The sequence below is a fragment of the Physeter macrocephalus genome, chromosome 14 (assembly GCF_002837175.3).
Source record: "Physeter macrocephalus isolate SW-GA chromosome 14, ASM283717v5, whole genome shotgun sequence".
NCBI lineage: Eukaryota > Metazoa > Chordata > Mammalia > Artiodactyla > Physeteridae > Physeter > Physeter macrocephalus.
Genome location: NC_041227.1, coordinates 126,149,639 through 126,169,454, shown reverse-complemented (window position 1 = coordinate 126,169,454; position 19,816 = coordinate 126,149,639). Strand labels below are relative to the sequence as shown.

The window sequence follows — 19,816 nt, the reverse complement described above, 5'->3', positions numbered from 1 at the left end:
CAGCGGCCATGGCTCACGGGCCCAGCCGCTCCGCGGCATGTGGGATCTTCCCGGACCGGGGCGCGAACCCGTGTTCCCTGCATCGGCAGGCGGATTCTCAACCGCTGCGCCACCAGGGAAGCCCCTACTACTGTGTTTTATTCATTAAGGGGCATGTTTTTATTGTTCTGTGTTACCTGATGCACACTGTCCTCTCAGATTAAAATAATAATACCTTCAGTTAATAATACCTTACACCTGGGGAGCTGCTTTCATCCCGGCAGCCCAAAGGCCTCTACAAAGACGACCTCATTCATCCTCCCTGCGCTCCCAGGACGGGGGCACTCCTGTTTCCCAGCCCGAGAAGGGGAAGCCCTATCCTCATACATCGCTGAAGAGCTTCTCAGAAGCCAAAGTACTGATTAAGCATTTCCACTACTCACGGCCACAGATCAGAGGCAGAACTCTGTTGCTCTCCCTGCCCAGGGTGACTTTATGCCCCCAGCAGATAACCAGAATGGCTTGGGGGCTTGGTCTTCCATGCCTCTGCCAGGTGCCTACAGCTGTGCCCTGCAAATGGTAAACTAAAGAAAGCTTTGGAATAAACCACACTGATATCCAAGGAAAAAAAATAGGTTTGGCAATTTTGGTGTTTTCAGGACCGTTGACTTCCCTGAGAACTTCTTCAATAAGACCTACGGGCTCCTGCAGCCTGAAATGCCTCTGCCCAGTTAGATCCTACTACTCATGGCCCTGGCATGCTTGACAACTGTATGTACTCGTGAAAACTGGAGCCCCACAGTGACAGTACTTCCTTGTTCCGGGCTGCTCGTGGGCCAGCCCCCTTGGCAATGGCAGCTGCTCGATACTCACTTTTGTTTTCACCTTGCAATTACTGGCTTTTGTTTTCACATTGCAATTACTGGAAGGGAAGGGCTGCAAGCTGTACTTGACTCTCTCGTCACACTCCAGGTCTCAGCCCGTGAGCACTTGGGGGTGGCCAAGTGCAATTACGGGAAGAGAAATGGGTCTTTGGGCCGCGGCAAAAAGCTGACTCCTGCCCATTCAAAACAAACAACAAACAAACAAACCAAAAGACTAACTAAATGGGACAAACTCATTATAGTGCCCGAGGCAGTTTTTCATCAGAACATAAACATTGGGTGTAACTTTTTCCTTATTTATATTCTGTTTTTTTACATGGTTTTCTTAGATGGAGAGTTAAATCCACTTTAGGCAAAGTCAAAATAGAACCATGGCTTGCTTTCTTCTTAGCCTCCCGTTCTGAAGACTCTTAACTAATTATTAAATACTCTTTGACTGGTATTTCAGATCCAGAACTTACTAAGTTTTTTAGAAACAGAAATTCTAACAGTGAATTCCTAGCAATGTTTACCTTCCTAAACTCTCTGGCCTTTCTTCAGTATGCTTAAACTCCTAGTTCTTTCCCCACCCGCACAAATCCCAAGCACAAACCTTGAAGGTTAAACCCTAATCCGGAAGATGGAAGCTCAGTGCATATAAATAAACTTTGTTTTTAAATGTCAAGTGTTGAGAGCCGGTACCTGTATAGAAACAAATTAAAGTTTCAGTTAGGCCAATCAATTAAGGAAAAACAGTTTTTTAGCTTGGAATATTAGTGTCCGAGAAAGTCTCGTTTCCTCCTTGCAATTGTATTTATAGTGTACATTAACAGTAGTTTTTGTCTTCAGAGAGCAAAGGTTTTGTCCTGAAAACGTAGGGAAAGACTGTTGGGCTCTTGGGGTGGGTAGTGGCTGGAAGGAGGCATGAAGGGGGTACCTTACATTTCAATAAAAAGCTAAAAAAAAAAAAAAAAAAAGAGCAGCTTGAAAGTTAAAAAAAATAATAAACAATTTTGAGAGTTGAGCAGCTGCAAAGGCTCTGTCTGTTTTCTATTTTGATCATTCTGTTTCTCGAGATGACCACATCTTTCAGAGGAAGTGAGTCAAAGCCACTCTGTCTTGCTTTTCCAGCTGAGCATGTTCAGTTTCAATGAAGTAATGAATGAACTTGGCTGCACCACCCCCAAGCCTACAACAGCAAACAGAGGGGCCTCGGCCAATCAGCAGGCACTCAAGGTTTTCAAGTTGAGTTCAAACAGGTCCAAAGGGAGGCCAATCAGCACGCGCGGCTCCGCCCCAGACGCCGGGCCGTGGCCAATCATGAGCCAGGACGAGCCAAAACACAGCGTCCGGCCAATGCCGGGGAGCCCCACGGCGCCGACGTCCGCCAATGGGCGCGGCCAGGCAGAAAGAGAAACAGTGCGGGCCCGCAGGCCGCAGGATTCGAATCGAACGTCTGCCAGGGAGCCGGGCGCCGGCCGAGTGGCGCGGGCCAATCAGCGGCGGCGGCTCGCGGCCCCCGAACGTTGGGACACCCGGCCCCGCCCCGCACTGTTGTTTGTGGTGTCGGCCGGCCGCGCGAGCCGGACCACAACACTCGCCCGGCGGGCGGCGGGGCGGGCGAGGGTCCGGAGGCCGCGGGCGGCGGCGAGCGCGAGCCGAGGGCAGCCGGCCTCCCGCGGCCGCCGATCCCGGGAGGGGGCGCCGGCCGGAGCCATGTCGGTGAACATGGATGAGTTGCGGCACCAGGTCATGATCAACCAGTTCGTGCTGGCCGCAGGCTGCGCGGCCGACCAGGCGAAGCAGCTGCTGCAGGCGGCCCACTGGCAGTTCGAGGTGCGTGCGGGCCGAGCTAGCGAGTGCTCCCGGCCGGCCCCGCTCCCCGGCCGCCGGCACTGGGGCAGGGGCGCAGGCTGGGGCGCCCGGCCGCGCGCCACGGAGGGGAGTGGGGGGAGGGAAGCTCTATTTATATCGCCCCGTCAGGCGCTCAGCGACCGCGTGGGGCGCGGGGCCCTGCCACCCTGTACCTCCGCGCGCGGCCCCGGGACGCCCCCTCGAGCGACGCGGTCCGGCCGGCCGAGGGGTCGGGCCCGGCGGCCCGAGCTCGGCGCCGCGGACACTGCGGATGAGCCCGGCCGGTGGGCTTCCTGCCCCGTCCCCGTTAACCGCCGCCCTGCCGCTATGTTTGTCCGCAGACCGCCCTGAGCACGTTTTTCCAAGAAACCAACATTCCCAATAGCCACCACCACCACCAGATGGTAAGTGTGGCCGGGCTCCGGCGGGAGGGCCGGCGGGCTGGAGGGCCGGCTTCGCCGCGGCCGCAGCCCACCCGGGCGGCCGAGGGCGCGGGCCGGGGGCCGCTGTCAGGCGCCGACGGTGACAGCCATGTTGCCGGGGAGCGCCGAGCCGCGATGTAAACAAAGAGCCAAAATGTCTTCCAGGAAAGAGAGGCTCCCAGGGCCGGCTGGCTCGCCCAACTTTGCGGTCAGGCCTCCTGGGCTGCTGTAGCTCGACCTGAGGCCTTGTGCTCGGCGCTCCCCCTGGGCCAGGGGCCAGGAGGGCGGCGAGGGTGGCCGGCGGAGTGGCCGGCTGGCAGGGAGTGGGGAGGGGGCTCGGACGACAACTAGACGTCGGGGGAACCCGGGCCGAGTGAAGGGCCCCGAGGGGACTGAGACCTCGAATGTCTATATGGAGCACCCCTCTTGCTGTTGGGGTGGCAGCCCCCCATCCAGACAATCCAGCTCTGCAGAGAACAGGAAAGTGATAAATCCACCCTGGCCTGGGAGCTGGGCTCTACCCAGAGAGTTATGTCCACTCTTTCCTGTTCATGGAAAAAAGACCTACCCTGAGCGTGGAGGACTTATAGATTTTTGACAAGATAAGCCAAGAATGTGTTTAATCTCAGTAGGTGAAGATACATAAAACACAGGAAACAGAAGTGGTTCAGGCCTGGATTTGCTTTCTTCTCTTTTCCAAGCTGGCCCCAGGCCTGGGCCTTTGCCCTCCTGCCCTGCTTTCCACAGGCATAGGACATCCCTTTCACTTCAGAGGATTGAATGCCTTCTCTACCTCTCTAGTTACCTATTAGCCCTGCTGGTGGGGGGAGGGCCCCAAGATAGGGATTGTAAAACATGATTCCCCAGGAGATCTGTTATGGCTTCTGGAGTACATTTTTGGCATTTTGGTGTCCTTGCCCGTGGCTCCCTTCTCAGAGCCGCTGCCTTGCCTGGAGAAGCTGCAAATGGTTCCTCTGCTGCGTCTTGTCTTTGGCGCTCTGTATTCATCTAGTTGCAAAGGACAAGTAGAGAGGGGTCTGTTTTGACCCTTTTAACCACGTTTTCTCTTGGAATAGCCCATGCTGTTTGTATAAATCAAAAAACAAAACTGCATCGGAATATGGTGAGAATTATGCTGGCTGCAGGGCTGTGGCAGTTGAGGCTGGGTTCTTGGTAAACCCAAGAGGGGTTCATCTCCAGGGGACCCTCCCCTGTACCGGACCATGGGAAGCTCCGGTGTGAGCCTGGAGCTTGCCTCCATCTTGCCTCCGTCTCCTCCCAAAGGGGCCTTGAGGTTTGCTCCACCAACTGTGGTCGTCTCAAAAGGCCCAGGCTTCCAGCACAGCCACTCTGTGCTGCCCTGAACGGAGAGGGGCTCGCCCCAGAGAGCTGAGCCTGATGGTCCTCCTTCCTTGCAAATCCTGAGGGACTGTAATCTTTTTGAAGCTTCCCTCAAGGGCTGTGGCTGGTTTTCTAACAGACATTATGACCCGTGTATCCATGAGTGCTCCTAACCAGCACCGCAGAGAACGCCATCCCTGCCCTCAAGGAGTTGGTAACTTTTTTTAGAGATAATACATCAAAGGAAAATGTTAGATAAAAATACCAGAAGTGACCCAGGCCAAGAGTTGCTGATAAATGGTTGTCCCATAGAGGACTGTACATACACAGTCGGAGGCATCTTCCTAGATAAGGGAGGGCTCCTGGGTTAGATTGGGAAGGGCCGGGAAGAGGAGAAAGACACCGTGGATGCGAAGCAGTAGGAGATTAGCAGGGTGCAGTGGACGCTGGCTATGCTTGAGAGCTGGAAAGCTCCATCCATAGCCGTTAGAAGCAGAGCTGGAGGGACTTTTACAGGACCTGGTCCAAACCCCGGGTTTTATAGAAGTAGAGAGAAACTCCAGAGAGGTTAAGGGACTTGCCCGAGCTCACACAGGCAGGTGGGCACAGGCCTGCTTCCGATCCAGGCCGCTGTCGCTGTCGGGGGCCGGGGGGCAGGGTGGCTGCTGAGGAGACAGGCTCCACTGGCTCGGTGAACTGGGGAAGTCGGTCACCATGCTGTGATGCAATTGGCCTGTCCCCCCCACCCCCCATTCATTGTTTCCTGCTGCCGAGAAGTCAGCCCTGAGGGGGAGCGGGCGGGGAAGAGTGAAGGGAGGAGGGAAATGGTCTGGGTGGGGCCAGGCCTGCCCCGGGTCCTGTGGCCTCCCTGGAGAGGACGCTGGTTGGAGCGCCCCAGCTGCTGATGTGGAGCCGACCCAGTTAATCAGAGGGGGTTTGCCCCCGTCCCGTGGGCCTGTCCTCCTTCTGGGCTGGGGTTTAATTGCAGAGCTGGGGAAGCTCCCGGGAAAGAGCCCTGGGAGCAGGCGAGGAGCCCCAGAATCTTGCTCCCTGAGCCCTGTGCCTGGGGGAGGGGCCGGTGTTGCTAAAATTAGGAGAAATTCAAAGAAGGGCTCCCGTGGCTTCCTGGGAAAGGGAGAAGCTGCTGCGGGGTCAGAACTGGCTTCGGGCAGGCCTTGTTCTCTGCCGCCTCTTCCCTGCACCTTGGTGAAGTGCTCGGGGGGTGGCACCCCCATGCCCCCCACGCCACAGGGACCGAGACACTGGCAGCATCTGGCCAAGGGCAGCCTGCTGGGAGACACCGGTTTTTGTCCTCAGGGAGCCCAGGCATGAAGTTGCACTTGACTCTGAAGTGCAGAGTGGGGCTGGGGAGAGGTTAAGAGCTTGGGCCTGCAGACCTGGGAGCCCCGGGATTCCGCTTCTCAACTTGTGTCCTGCAGCGGTGTGTTTTTGGTCCAGTGACTTGAGCTCTGGGCCTCAGTTTCCTCATCTGTAACCGAGAGGATCATCAGAATGACCTAGCACCCTCGTGAGAAGTGGGAGAACGTAGGCTGAGGCCCCGAGGCCCGCTGGCTGGTGCTGTGGATGTGGAACGGACCCAAGCACCAAAGCAAGTGCAGCCTCCCCGGGGTTGGCGTAGGAGGGAGATCCTGGATCTGGCCGCCCTCCCTTGGCTAACAACCCCGGAACGTCTGAGGGCCTATTATTGAGGAGCCAGCTGCTTTCTCACCCAGGGTGAGGTGCTCAGCAGCGGTGTCCTGGGCTGCCTCCCTTGTCCTGGCTTTAATCTGACTCCCTAGCTTCTGCCGGAATTAACCATCTACTTCTGACACCCAGAGCGTCATTCCCAAGCATCAGGAAACACTCTTTGGTTTTGACAAAAATTGTAGGAGTCCGCCCCTGGTTTTCTGTTTTTATTGGCTCAGGGTACGAGGGGTGCTTTTGTCCTGCTGAAACCGCTTATGGACTGAAAAACGGGGAGGAAGGAGGGCCCGGTGTGGGTGAGGCCCGTGGGAAGTCTCTCTAGGCCCGCGGACAGGGGCCTGGGATCGGGGCGGGGGTGGCGGGGGGCGGTGCAGGCAGCCCTCGCAACCCCGGTGTTCTCTCCAAGCAGATGTGCACCCCAAGCAACACACCTGCCACGCCGCCCAACTTCCCTGACGCGCTGGCCATGTTTTCCAAGCTTCGCGCCTCCGAGGGCCTGCAGAACAGCAACAGCCCCATGACCGCGGTGGCCTGCTCCCCGCCCGCAAGCTTCAGCCCCTTCTGGGCCTCGTCCCCGCCCAGCCACCAGGCCGCCTGGATCCCACCCTCCTCCCCCACGGCCCACAGCTTCCACCATCTCCACCACCCGCAGCCCACGTGGCCGCCCGGAGCACAGCAGGGGGGCACGCAGCAGAAGGCCGTGGCTGCGATGGATGGCCAGAGATGAGACTGGATGCCGCCGGGCGCTGGGCTGGAGCTGGGGGGCAGTCCAGGGTCGTGGGGACACAGGAGGGCCGGGGCGGGGGTGGGGGGGAGCTGGGGCGGGCGGGGTTTCCTGAAGATCGCACTGGAAGATTTTATAAGAGAATTTTTGTGGGTGGAGGGGACAGTAAACTTCCTGAGCCACTTGGGTCCTTCAGGAGTTTTCAGGCAAGTTTTTTTTCTCTTTTTAATATATAACTATAATATATATATGAATATATAAAAGTAACTAATGTATGTGAGAATGGGGCTGGCTGATGGGTGTTGGGCTAGAGAAGCCTCCCCTTGGGCCAGCACCCCGTCCTCTACCCCGGTCCCGGGCGCAGGTGCTTGGAAGCCAGGTGGCGTGATCCTGCAGTCACGAGGTGTCTGCCGGCTGCCTCCTCTCAAAGGTCACACCTTCTGGAATCAGGAGAAGGACCACCACCTCTCCACTCCACGTGATGGTGGCAGGAGGGGCTCCCAGGGGTGCCAGGTGGCTGAAGGTGTGGGCCCTCTTCGCCGTCGTGAGGCTCTCCCCAGCCCCAGTCAGTGGCTCTCCGGCTCTTGTCGCCTCTCCCGGTGTCACCCGTCTCCAACTAGGTGTGCGGGGCTTGTGTGGGACTTTAAGAGCCAACTGGGGTCAGCAGAGGCCCAGGCTCTGCCAGTGGGCTTGACCCCGTAGCTGCCCTGCCTCTTTCACCGTGCAGCCCGGCCGCGGACAACAGAGTGGAGAGCTTGCCTTTGGATTTAGTTCCCAAATCAATCATCTCACCAGGGTGAAATTTTAATTTAAAACTTAAAAGAGACTTTTCTAACTTGCCTGGTTTGCGGTGCCTTTCTTTACCTTGGTGTGGAGAGCGTGCTCCTTGGGCAGAGGGGTGGTGAGGCTCTTGGCTGTGCTGCGGTTGGGGGACCAGCTCCATTGCCACGTGGCGGGTCTGGATGCTCTGACGAGGGGCATCCCGGCCAGGGGGCCGATGCGACAGGCTGGATCCGGTTGGTCGTGGGGAGGAGAGGAAGGACGGGTCCTGGCTTGGTTACGGTAACCCTCTCCCCTTGGCTCTCGCCACCGTGCAGCCCGCCGCAGGCTAGGCCTCAGCCGCGGAGCCCCTGTCTTTGCCTGCAGTAGGGGAGCTGTCTCCCCGCCTGGGGGCCCAGTGGCAGCCCCGCGCTTCTGCCTGCTCCCCCAGGCACATCCCGCTGAGCCTGTCTCTGCTGTCCCTGCCCTCAGCCTCCTTTGGGGTAACCTGTCCCCATGTGCATGTTGTGTGGCCCTGTCCCAAAGGTCAACCGAGGCTATCAGGGAGCCACAGAGACTGGGTGGGTCCCCAAGAGGACCGGCTTCCTTTCCCTTCCCACCTTCGCTCGGCCTTCAGGCGCTAGAATGGAAGCAGCGGTGATGGCAGTGGGCTCTTCTCAGACTCTCCAGCGCAGGTGGCCAGGTGTGTGAGGAGCTTGTCCGCCCGAACGGAGGAGTGGGTGGCTGGCCCCAGGGTTGGGATTCCTCCTGAGCCCCCTGCCCCCCGCCCCCCCCAAAAATCCCCCTTTAACATGTGTGAATGGGCTCGTTCCCTCCCTCTCTCAGCAGCCCGGGCACTGCTGTGGATCAGGACCGCGGGGCCTGGAGGTTCAGGCCCAACGTGCAGTGACACTTGGGAAGGGCCCCACCTGGCAAGCCAGCCCGTGCTGCTCCGGGGTCTCGTGTGTCTTCACAAGGTCACCTGCGGGGCAGCCCCTGCAGGAGTGGGGCAGAACCGGGGATGCAGCTGTCCTTGGTCCCTCTGCATGTGATCATGTACTTTGAAGCTGGGTTTGTCGTTTCAGTTTTGTTTCCTGCTTGGAAACCTGTGAGACTCCTCCCACCCGCACCCCTCTCTGCCCACCTGTGCTTTCCCCGGCTGGAAGGGGAAGGCCCCTCGTGGGCACGTGGGCGGTCAGCGCTGGGCTGCCTGGGTGAGGGTGGGCAGGCGGGCCCAGGTGCGGGGAGGCAGGGGTGGCCTGGGCTGCTTGGGGAATGTCACTCATCCCTTCGGGGGCATCGGGGAGGCCTGGCTGCCGCTCCTCCCTGCCAAGCTGGTGAGTTCGGATTCTAGGCCAGGGACACTGAGCCAGTGACCTGACGTTTCTCGGGCAGCAGCAGAGGAGGCCTGGGCCTGGCCCTGCCGCCCCCTTGCAGAGAAAAGGGTGCGGGGGTGTGGCCGGTGCCGACTGGGACCCCAGGGCTCAACAGTGAACAGGATCTCAGCAGATGGGGAGAGATGGGGGATGCCCCTTTCCGCACGGAGCGCCTGCCCCAGCCGTGGCACCTCCAGCCAACCCCCCACCCTCCTGTGCCCACAGGGGGACTAGGGAGAAACCCTTTTCTCGGTTACTTCCTGCTACACTTTCCTGTGTGACTCTGTCATCTCTCACCCCCAGAGGGGACTGGGGGTGGAGGTGCGGGGGAGGGAACCCCACCTCGGAGGAGGGAGCTGCTGAGAACTGATCTGAAGGCAGAAAACTGCTTCCATGACTGCAGAGGCCTCCGTCCGGGTGCGGGGCAGCTCTCCCTGGTCCCTGGGGCTTTGATTGGGGACGGGCTTGTCCCTTACAGTTGACTTGGGGGACAGCAGTGAGCCCTCTGGCCTGTTTAGGGTGACACTGGAGGAGGACAAGGGCAGGCCTCAAGACCCCCTGGCAAATGCCAGGCACACGTCTGCTCTAACTTCCTGGGGAGGGGAGGGGAGGGGAGGGGAGCAGGGACACGACCTAGCCCCGGCAGCCCCTGGGTCTGCGCCCCTCCTGCGTCTGCAGCAGCCACTCAAGGGTAAGCCACAGAGGACAGCAAACAGGAACCTTCCCAGGTGCTGGTGGCACCGCTCGCGCCCAGGATGTGCCAGGAGCCTCCCTGCCAGCAGCAGGAGGGCTGCCACCCTTACCTTTGCTCCAAGATACACAAGGTACAGCTCGAGCACAGACATGAAGCATCCCAACCTCACCAGAGTGCCCTGGCCAGCGTCCCCAGATGGAAGGCAGTGCCGGTGCCAGAGAAGGCCACGGCACCGGGTCCAGCCGGGGTCAGGAGAGGGCAGACCGCTTGCAGGCCCGCCAGTCCTGGAGCCTGGGGTCTGGCCTGTGCTGCCTCTTCCTGGCCCTGGGTCCAACACTCAGCCCTCTCGAAGCCCTGGCACCCTCAGAGAACAGCTCAACCTGTTTGGGGGCCATGGCCTAACGGTCAGGCTGCAAGAGGTCTGCCACCCGACCTGCAGCGGCCCCTCCCTCTCACTCCACCTTCCTGAGCCAGGACCAGAGAAGCTGCATGGCCGGCCCCAGGCTTTTTCCTAAACATTTATTTATAGCTCTGCTCAGTGAGCAGTGGTGGGCCGCGGCCCCCGGGTGGGCTCCTGGAGCCCCTCCCCAGGAGGCACGTCCATGTGCATCTCCAGCCCCGCTGGCAGGTTTGCCATCTCACTGGGCAGGTGAGCTGTATTCGGCTGGGAGAGGCGCCCCTCGGTGGAGACGGGTCTGTCTTTCCGTTGAAGGGGACCTGCGAGACAGGAGAGCAGACCCGGCTCTGCCTCGCTCCCGCGCGCACCAGCGGCCCCCACCCCAGCTTGCGCAAAGCCCAGGGAAGTCGGAAGCGGCCCCAGTAGCCAGGCCGAGCTAGGGCATCATGCTGGGGGGAGGGGGTGGCAAGCCCTCATACGAGCCCCTGAGTCACGCTCCTTTATAATCTCTCTGAGTTAAAAATAAACAAGCCTTCGTCAGGGGCTGAGAGCCTGCCTCTTTGGTAACGTTCCCTCTTAACGCAGGGACTGTTTAGGCGATATTGGCACCGATAGGTGCAGGAATTTTCCCTAACACTACCCTCCGTCTTGCTGCTGCTTCCACACATTTTAAGTGCCCCTGGAGTAGACGGTGGAGTGCTGGGGAGAAAAAAGCTAAGTACCCCCAAGAAATCGCCTCGGAACCAAGAGCCACAGACCTGTGCTGTCTGTCCACTGCTGAGTCCTCCATCCCAGGCTCTTACCCTTTGTCACCAGTGCTGGCTCTGGGGCCAGATGGCTCGGCTTTGAACTCCAGCTCTGCTGCTTCCTAGCTGTGTGACCTTGTGCAAATACTTTAACCTCTCTGTGCCTCGGCTTTCTCAGCTGTAGGTGGGACCAACAGTGGTCCCTGCCTCTTAACGCATGAGGATGAAGACTGGTTTGTGAGTGGAAAGCTCCTCAGCAGTGCCTGGCCAGTGAGGAACCCTCAACAGAGGCGAGGCAACAAGACCACCACTGCCGCTTATTCTGTTTCTGCTTCCTCCAGGCACTCACTGAATGCTGGCGCTGGGAGGGGGGTGTAAAAAGTACCTAGCTGGGGCTCTTAACCTGGGCAGGGGGTGGGGGTGGTCCTTGAACCTCCGGAAGTAGCTGTAAAGCATTGTGGGTGCGTAACTTTTTATGGGAAGAAAGTCAGCACCTTCCTTAGACTCTCAAGGGGGAGCCTAGCTAAGCGGCCCTGATCCAGCGGCCTTTTATCGACAGATGAGGAAACTGGGCGAGAGAAGGGGGAGAGGTGCTCAGAGTCACCTGGAAGTGATCCAGCCTCCTAGCTCCTGGCCACTGTCCCTCTCTGGCCCCATGTGTAGCCAAACCCCAGGGGAACCCTTAGCCCTCTGGCTTTCAGGCAGGATTTAGCCCCTCTGGGGAGAGCAGGGACTCTGGGGGACCTTCCAGGCCAGGGGGCTTAGCTCCAGGAGAGTCGGCACATGTGAGCAGGGGAAGGACTCGGGCCTGGAGCCAGAGCTCGGGCTGCAAGTCTGCCCCTATTTCCTCTTCTGTGAAATGGGGGCAGTAACAGTATCTGACCACAGACCTGGCGCATTATCAAGCACTCAGCAATGAAGGGTTTTCTCTCTCCTCCCTTGCATCCCGTCCCTCAGCTCCCAGGCCCTTCCTCTCTCCAGGGAAATAAAGGTATATACCAGTCATGGGCAGGCAAGGGGCCTGGCGGGGCAAGGAGGAGAGGTGGGGGGCAGTGCCTAGGCCACCCAGAAGGACCCTCCATCCAGAGAGGGGCTACCTGAGTTTTTGCCAGCCAGCATCTGAGCGCTCTGGGGCCGTGAGGGCAGCTGACCACTGTCGCTGAGTGACTGCCGCCGGTGCACGTGGGGCCGGGACTGCTTGGCCTTGTGCTTTATCCCCGAATCTGACGGAGACAGTGGAGCGGAGGGGCAGTTCTGGGACACCGGGTGGGAGCCCTGTGGGGACCCATGGGGATGGGGAGAGGGCTGCAGGGCTGCTGGTCACAGCCAGCCTCAGCTGGCGTCCTTCTCCATCTTTATTCGTGGATATGCCGCTTGTAAGCACTTCATTCACCGAAATGTCCGCCCGGCCATCTGTCTGTCCATCCATCCATCCACCCAGTCACTCGGATATCCACCCACAGACGTCAGCCCCGTGCCAGGTGCTGGGTGAGTTCTGACTCCAGGTTTATAGTTCGGGAGGGGAGGCAACTAGAAAGGCGCATACATGGCGGTGAGACCCGGTGGGAAGTGACAAACGGCACACCTCAGGATGGCTAACTGGAAGGGGACATTCCAGGACACGGGTGATTCACAAAGTGGTGGGCGGCTCAGGAGAGGCTACTCTGTGACTTATGAAGAAGGGGTAGGACTTGGCCTCGGTGATGCTGGGAACAGAGGCTTAGGCAGGAAGACTGGGGTGGCAGTCTGAGGATAAAGGCTGGCAAGAAAAGATGGGGCCACGACATCCCAGCTAGTTGGCTGAGACTGGACAGCTGTCCCCCTTCTGCAAACGCTGACCCGGAGGCGTTTGGAGACCTGAACGTTTGGAGTCGGGGAGGTGGAGGAGGAAGGCAGTCAGGGCCCGGTGGCCACAAGAAGTGCCTTAAGGAGCTGGACGGATCCCGTGGGACCCAAGCAAGGAGGCTGAGGGGCCTCTGGGCCACCTGGACACTCACTGTCTTTGTTCAGGATGTCCGGCAGCCTTGTATCCATCCGTCCCTTGTAAATGTGTCCGTCCAGGCCCAGGATATCCACCTCGTCGTGCTGTGGAGATGGGCGAGTGCCGCTCAGAGCTGCCCTCCCGTCCTGCCTCCCAGAGGGTGGTCCTCTCCTGAGGCCGGCACCAAACGGTGCTCAGAGCCCTTGAGGGGGCTCTGGGCGGCGCCAGGGCCGAGCGACAGAGGGAAGGGGGGGCCCGTGGTGGAGGCGGCAGTGCCAGGTGGGCGGGTGGCCGGGTTGGCATTCCTCTTCCCAGGAAAGGATAAGAACCTGACGCTTGGACTGGGTCTCACTAAGAGACTGCCCCGAGGCCGAGGGCCCAGAAGGGGACTTCTGGTGGCTTTTCCAGAGGGACCTGAGAGTCTGGCGTCACGGCAGTGCCCCCCACCTTGCTGGCGATCCGGGTCTCCTCGGTGGGGTACGGGCCCTGTGCCAGGTGCTGCAGGCGGTTGCGGCGGTAGGGGTAGGTGAGGGTGTGGCTGCCCCCGCAGCGGCGGGGCGCCCTCGGGTAGGTGTGATCGGCCGCATCTGGCAGCCTGCGGTGAAGCCGGGAGTCACGGGGAGCAGGTGTGGCCCGGGACACGCCTCGGGTGGGGGGGGCAGCGCTCGAGCCAGGACAGGGAGGGGGTGAGTGAGCAGGGCGGCCCGGCCCGGCCACCCTGAAGGACACACACACACACACGGGCACGCGTACGTGTTCACACACGTACATTCACACACGTTCTCAAACGTTCACATGTATGTTCACACATTCACACATACTCACACATACATACACGTTCACACACAATCACACATTCTCATACACCTTTATACACACGTTCACACATTCTCCCCACCCCTCATGCATACACATCATCTCTCTCTCACACACACACACACACACACACACACACTCTCACTCGTACAATACACACGAACAATGCTCTCTCACACTCACACGTGGTCACACACACATTCTCCCTGTTACACACACACGCACGCACACTCCCCCGCTCTCAGTGGTGGGTCGGCTGTGAGTGGGCCGAAGGTCACCGCCTGCCCCGGGGGCCCGGCCCGGCCACCCACCGTCTGTAGCAGGGGCAGCTGAGGCGCCGGGAGTGCAGCAGCTCGCGGATCATCTGGCTGCTGGCCTTGACCGAGCCCCCGAAGTGGATCTGCACCTTCTCAATGTCCATCAGCATCTTGGAGTGCATGCTGCGCAGGTGCCCCACGCTTGGCTCCGTCTGCCCCAGGTTGCCCCGGGGGAAGGCAGCGCTGCCCAGCTTCAGGCTGCGGGGGGCGGGCCCAGCCGAGGGGTGAGCCACGCCCCCAGCATCCTCCCCTCAAGGAGGAGGTGGAAGGGCTGCAGGGAGGAGGGCAGGAGCCCCAGAGGGCGTGAAACATGCCTCCCACCCACTCATCCCACCCACTCGTGGAGCCACCACCCCCCCCACATGCCCGGTATGAGCAGGGAGGGGGGGTCTCAGAGGCAATGTGCCCCCAGGATGCCCAGCAGGGACCCAAAGGCAGGCGGTTACTAGGTCGGCGCTCTCCTCCTCCGAGGCTCTCACCGTGGGAGGAGCTGGGAACTCCGTCAGACAGCACCCTAGCAGCACCGCCCCTACTCCCCATCCCAGGCGTGAGGAGGGGCCTCCACTCTCGCCCCCCAGACCCCCCTGCAAAGCCCTGCACAGGACTCCCTCCGCTGCCCGTACTTGCGGCTCTGCTGCCGGACCTGCTCCAGTTCAAAGACCGTGTAGGGGCGGAGGGACTGGTGCCCGGGCAGGCCTGGGCCCACAGGAGTCAGGGGGATGATTCTGGGCAGGGACAGAGAGGAGGGAAGGTCGGAGTGTGAGAAACCCCATCGTCCAAGCCCCCCGCCCACTCCCCCCACTCCACCTGCCCGAGGAGCCTTCCCGCCGGGCAGGGGTGGGGGCTGAAGGACAGGGAGCAGCCGACGTGTACAGAGCGAACGGTGAGAGAGCCGGAGCCGACAGGAGCTGGAGACAGGCAGGGATACAGGAGACGCAGCCCTGCCGTGCCCGCCCCCATCGTGGCCACCAGCTGGGGTCACTCACTGTCCAGTCACAGGCGTCTCCAGGGGACGGTCACATGAGAGGCAGTGGAAATGTGCCAGGAGCTGCCTGTGAGGAGTGGAACACACACAGGGTGAGCGCCCTGCCCAGAGGGTCCCGAACGCGAGAGACAGAGAACCCAGCGGGCTCGGCGCTCTGTGGGCCAGGCAGGCTGGACGCTCAGTGCCCAGGGTAACAGGCCCCAGGCCACCAGAGGCAGTTCCGGGCCCAGCTCAGCACCGGGAGCTCACCAAACTCACCAGCTCCTAGACATGTCCGCTTCTGGGCACACACCCAGCACCCACCTACCCTAACCCAAAGCCGGCACGGTTCCCAAGGGCCCCAGGGCTGCCCTGCCTAAGCCTCGGGAGCCCTCTGGCGGCCAGGAATGGAAATCCTGGGACTCGGGCTGCCATGGGCCAGGTCCCCCAGGAGTGCTGTCAGCTCTGGGGGCTGTGGACCCCCTCCCACCTGTGCCAGAGAGCCTTCCGTCTCCCTCCCCTCCCTCTCTCAGCTGTAACGTGAACTGGCCTGAGCTAGAAGAGCTTTTCAGGCTCTAAAACTCTGTCACTCCTACTGCGGGGTGGTCCCAGGCAAGACCAGCCGCTCCTCTGAGCACACCTCCAGCCCGCCTGCCCTCACCCCTTCCAGGCCTCACCTCCGCATGGCGGCTGCCTCGTCCGCCTGGTAGAGTGGAGGACGCTCTTTGAGCTGCAGTCGCAAGGATTTCCAACGATCCTCCAGGGACTGCTTCACTGGGTCCAGCTCCAGGCGGTCCAGCTGTGGGTGAGGGCGGGGCCCAGGTGAGCTCTGAGGAAGCAGGCGGGGTCCGCGGCGCCTGGAGAAGAGGGCGTTCTCCCAGCCCAGGGGGCCCTGGGGCCTCCCACCCCTCACCTTGCTGTCCATCTCTCCCAGGAGCTTGTCCAGCATCTTCTGCCAGTCCTGCTCCTGCCCGCTCATCTTGGCCACCAGCTCCTGCATCATGTGGTGCAGCTGCTCCATGGTGGTGTCAAACTGGACACGGCTCACTTTGGCCGCCAGGGCACTCTTGTCGGCTTTCTGCCCGGAGAGAGGAAGAGGCCCCCCGATGGGAGAGAGCCATGGGGGGGCCCCACTCCCTGCAGTGAGAGCGCCAGCACTGAGCCCACGTCCCTCGTCGGGCTCCCCTCCTCTCTCAGCCTTCTGAAGAACGAGCAGTCGGACCTCCCTGGGACGCAGGGGGGCCCCTCGGCCTGGCCTTACCACATTGATCTCCGTCTCCAGGTGTTCCCTGTTGGCCTTTTCCTTCTCCAGCTTCTCCAGACCCTGGTACAAGACCTGGGAGGCCGAGGGAGCAGAGAATAAGGACCGAGGAGGAACTGGGGTCGCGCCTCGGCCCCGCGCCCCCCCCCCGCCCGCCTCACTTCGATGTCCTTCTGCTCCTGCCGATGGTCCTCGATGAGGCTGCCGGTGGCGATGCTGAGTCTCTCACAGTCGCCCTGTACCTGCAGGATGGCGCTCTGGACGCGGCCCAGTAGCTCTTCATCCTGCAGCAGAACGACAAAGGCAGCCTCCCTGGGGCACTGCCAGGGGTCCTGCCGCCCCTGCTAAGTCAGCCCTTAAAACATCACCCGGGGCTGCCCCGGTGGCGCAGCGGTGGAGAGTCCGCCTGCCGATGCAGGGGACACGGGTTCGTGCCCCGGTCCGGGAAGATCCCACATGCCGCGGAGCGGCTGGGCCCGTGAGCCGTGGCCGCTGAGCCTGCGCGTCCGGAGCCTGTGCTCCGCAACGGGAGAGGCCACAGCAGTGAGAGGCGCGCGTACCGCAAAAATAAAAAATAATAATAATAAAAAAATAAAACCAAAAAACATCACCCGGCAGACAGGCCGACTTCAGACCCCATTCTGGATCTCCTCAGCTGCCGCCACAATTCCCCACCTCCCCATGGACTAGCCTTGAGGGACCTGGTCCACCGGGGTGGGTGGTCAGTAGAGGTGGTCTCAAGGCCCAGGAGTGGTGAGCTGCTCCCCTGAGAGATGGGGTGTGGGCCACAGCCTCGCCACCCACTCTGAGCTGAATCTGAATTCTGGAGTCTGAGAGGCAGCCCTCAGGCACCTGTGCTACTCCCTGCCCCAGCAGCAGGCCTGCCCTTTGGAGGGGAAGTGAGGAGTCCAGACCGGCATGAAGGAGGGGCGACGAGTCCTAAAGCTATGCCAGCGTCCCGAGGCATGTGAATGGCACTGCTCCACCCCTCAGCCAGCCGTGCTGTCCCCGCCCATGGAGCCAGCTCTTCCCCGTGGTCCCCCATCCCCAGAGCCAGCTCTACGGCTGCCCTCGCTGCGACCCTATGGAAAGACCAGGGACTTCCGTGCGGTCGCTAAAGAGCTCCATCATGGAAAAGTGGCCCAAACATCCCTCCCCCGGGGACTCCCCGAGGGGCTCCCTGCAGGCGGGCCATGAGCGGCCGCACTGGAGGAAAGCAGGCGACATCACCTGGCTCTGCAGCTTGGCCTTCTTGGAGGGCCGGGAGGCAGCCAGGTTGCTGACCATGTCCTGGAGCTGCTCGTAGCGCTGCACCAGCGTGCTGACCTGGTGACTCAGGTCCAGGCTGCAGGCTGGGCAGGTGGCCGCAGGGTCGATCTGGCCGGGTGCCAGGGTGGTCAGGAGCTTCTGCGGGGCCACGTTCATGCTCATGGACAGCAGCGTGGAGGACGAGGCCAGCATGTTCTCGATGATCGTCCTGAGCTTGTCTAACTGGGCACGGGAGAGAGGGCAGGTGCGGGGCAGTGAGCGAGGCCCAGCTACGCCGCATCCACGTGGTCGCCGCCAGGCAGTGCTTTCGGCCCTGGCCTGTTGTGATCCGGGCCGTCCCACAGCCTCGGTGCCTCCCAGGGTGTGCAGAACATGGGAGGCACTCGACCTCCGTCCATTAAATAGTGACCAGAGTTCCCAGGGAGGGTAGCACAGATGCTGATAAAGCCCTTGCAGGAAGGAGGCTTCTGGACCTTTCTCCAGCCAGCCCATTGGTGCAGTGTGAGAACACATCTCCCCTAGCTAAATCCTATAGGGCTGATGTCCGTTAGTCCACAAACACTCTGACGACACACAGGCCCTGCTCCAGGCCCTGGGGACACGAGGGGTGGGCTCACGCATGCTCTGTCCCCATCCAGAATGTAAATAACAATAAGAGAATGTGATTTTCTCACACCATATACAAAAATAAACTCAAAATGGATTAAAGACCTCAATGTAAGACTGGAAACCATAAAACTCCTAGAGGAAAACATAGGCAGAACACTCTTTGATATAAATCGTAGCAATATTTTTTGGATCTGTCTCCTAAGTCAAAGGAGACAAAAGCAAAAATAAACAAATGAGACCTAATTAAACTTAAAAGTTTTGGGGAACTTGCCTGGTGGCGCAGTGGTTAAGAATCCGCCTGCCAATGCAGGGGACATGGATTTGATCCCTGGTCCGAGAAGATCCCACATGCTCAGAGCAACTAAGCCTGTGCACCACAACTACTGAGCCCGCATGCCACAACTACTGAAGCCTGCGCGCCTAGAGCCTGTGTTCCACAACAAAGAGAAGCCACTGCAATGAGAAGCCCGCACACTGCAACAAAGAGTAGCCCCCGCTCGACACAACTAGAGAAAGCCTGCGCGTAGAAGTGAAGACCCAGCGCAACCAAAAAGAAATAAATAAATAAAATTGATTCTTTTAAATAAATAAATAAAACCTTTTGCACGGCAAAGGAAACCATCGACAAAAAGAAAACACAACCTATGGAATCGGAGAAAATATCTGCAAACGATATGACCCATAAGGGGTTAATATCCAAAATATATAAACAGCTCATAAACTCAGTATCAAAAAAACAAACAGGGACTTCCCTGGTGGCGCAGTGGTTAAGAATCCGCCTGCCAGTGCAAAGGACACGGGTTCAAGCCCTGGTCCGGGAAGATCCCACGTGCCACGGAGCAACTAAGCCCGTGTGCCACAACTACTGAGCCTGCACTCTAGAGCTTGTGAGCCGCAACTACTGAAGCCCACGTGCCTAGAGCCCATGCTCTGCAACAAGAGATGCCACCGCAATGAGAAGCCCGCGCACCGCAACAAAGAGTAGCCCCCGCTCGCTGCAACTAGAGAAAACCCGCACGCAGCAACGAAGACCCAACGCAGCCTAAATAAGTAAATAAATGTATTTTTAAAAAAAACTGATTAAAAAATGGGCAGAAGACCTGAACAGACATTTCTCCAAAGAAGACATACAGATGGCCAACAGGCACATGGAAAGATGCTCAACATCACTAATTATTAGAGAAATGCAAATCAAGACTACAATGAGGTACCACCTCACACCAGTCAGAATGGCCATGATTAAAAGGCTACAAATGACAAATGCTGGAAAGGGTGTGGAGAATAGGGAACCCTCCTACACTGCTGGTGGGAATGTAAATTGGTGCAGCCACTATGGAGAACAGTATGGAGGTTCCTCACAAAACGAAAAGTAGAACTACCGTATGGTCCAGCAATTCTACTCCTGGGTATATATCATCCGAAGAAAATGAAAACAGTAATTCGAAAAGATGCACGCACCCCAGTGTTCACGGAAACACTGTTTACGATAGCTAAGATATGGAAGTGACCTAAGTTTCCATCAATGAAGGGATAAAGAAGATGTGGTTTACATATAAAACGGAATACTACTCAACCATAAAAAAGAATGAAAGGGCTTCCCTGGTGGTGCAGTGGTTGAGAGTCCGCCTGCCGATGCAGGGGACACGGGTTCGTGCCCCGGTCTGGGAAGATCCCACATGCCGTGGAGCGGCTGGGCCCCTGAGCCATGGCCGCTGAGCCTGCGCGTCCGGGGCCTGTGCT

At 59.4% G+C, this 19,816-nt stretch overlaps 2 protein-coding genes across 2 annotated transcripts in view; one reads left to right on the top strand and one right to left on the bottom strand.

The window, feature by feature from the left end:
* The first annotated feature begins 2,403 nt into the window (after window positions 1-2,403).
* UBALD2 (UBA like domain containing 2) lies at window positions 2,404-7,722 on the top strand. The gene is made up of 3 exons (XM_024130445.3): window positions 2,404-2,678; window positions 3,038-3,100; window positions 6,573-7,722. The coding sequence occupies exons 1-3, from the start codon at window positions 2,559-2,561 to the stop codon at window positions 6,888-6,890; spliced, it is 501 nt and encodes a 166-aa protein (XP_023986213.1). The 5' UTR covers window positions 2,404-2,558; the 3' UTR covers window positions 6,891-7,722.
* Window positions 7,723-8,498: 776 nt separating this feature from the next.
* QRICH2 (glutamine rich 2) overlaps window positions 8,499-19,816 on the bottom strand; it is a 25,268-nt gene continuing 13,950 nt past the window's right edge. The window contains 12 exon segments of the mRNA XM_055090264.1: window positions 8,499-10,433; window positions 11,957-12,082; window positions 12,857-12,944; window positions 13,288-13,435; window positions 13,968-14,171; window positions 14,597-14,698; window positions 14,960-15,025; window positions 15,615-15,736; window positions 15,851-16,015; window positions 16,199-16,273; window positions 16,360-16,482; window positions 17,429-17,689. Coding sequence (XP_054946239.1) covers window positions 10,252-10,433; window positions 11,957-12,082; window positions 12,857-12,944; window positions 13,288-13,435; window positions 13,968-14,171; window positions 14,597-14,698; window positions 14,960-15,025; window positions 15,615-15,736; window positions 15,851-16,015; window positions 16,199-16,273; window positions 16,360-16,482; window positions 17,429-17,689 — 1,662 coding nt within the window. The 3' untranslated portion in view covers window positions 8,499-10,251.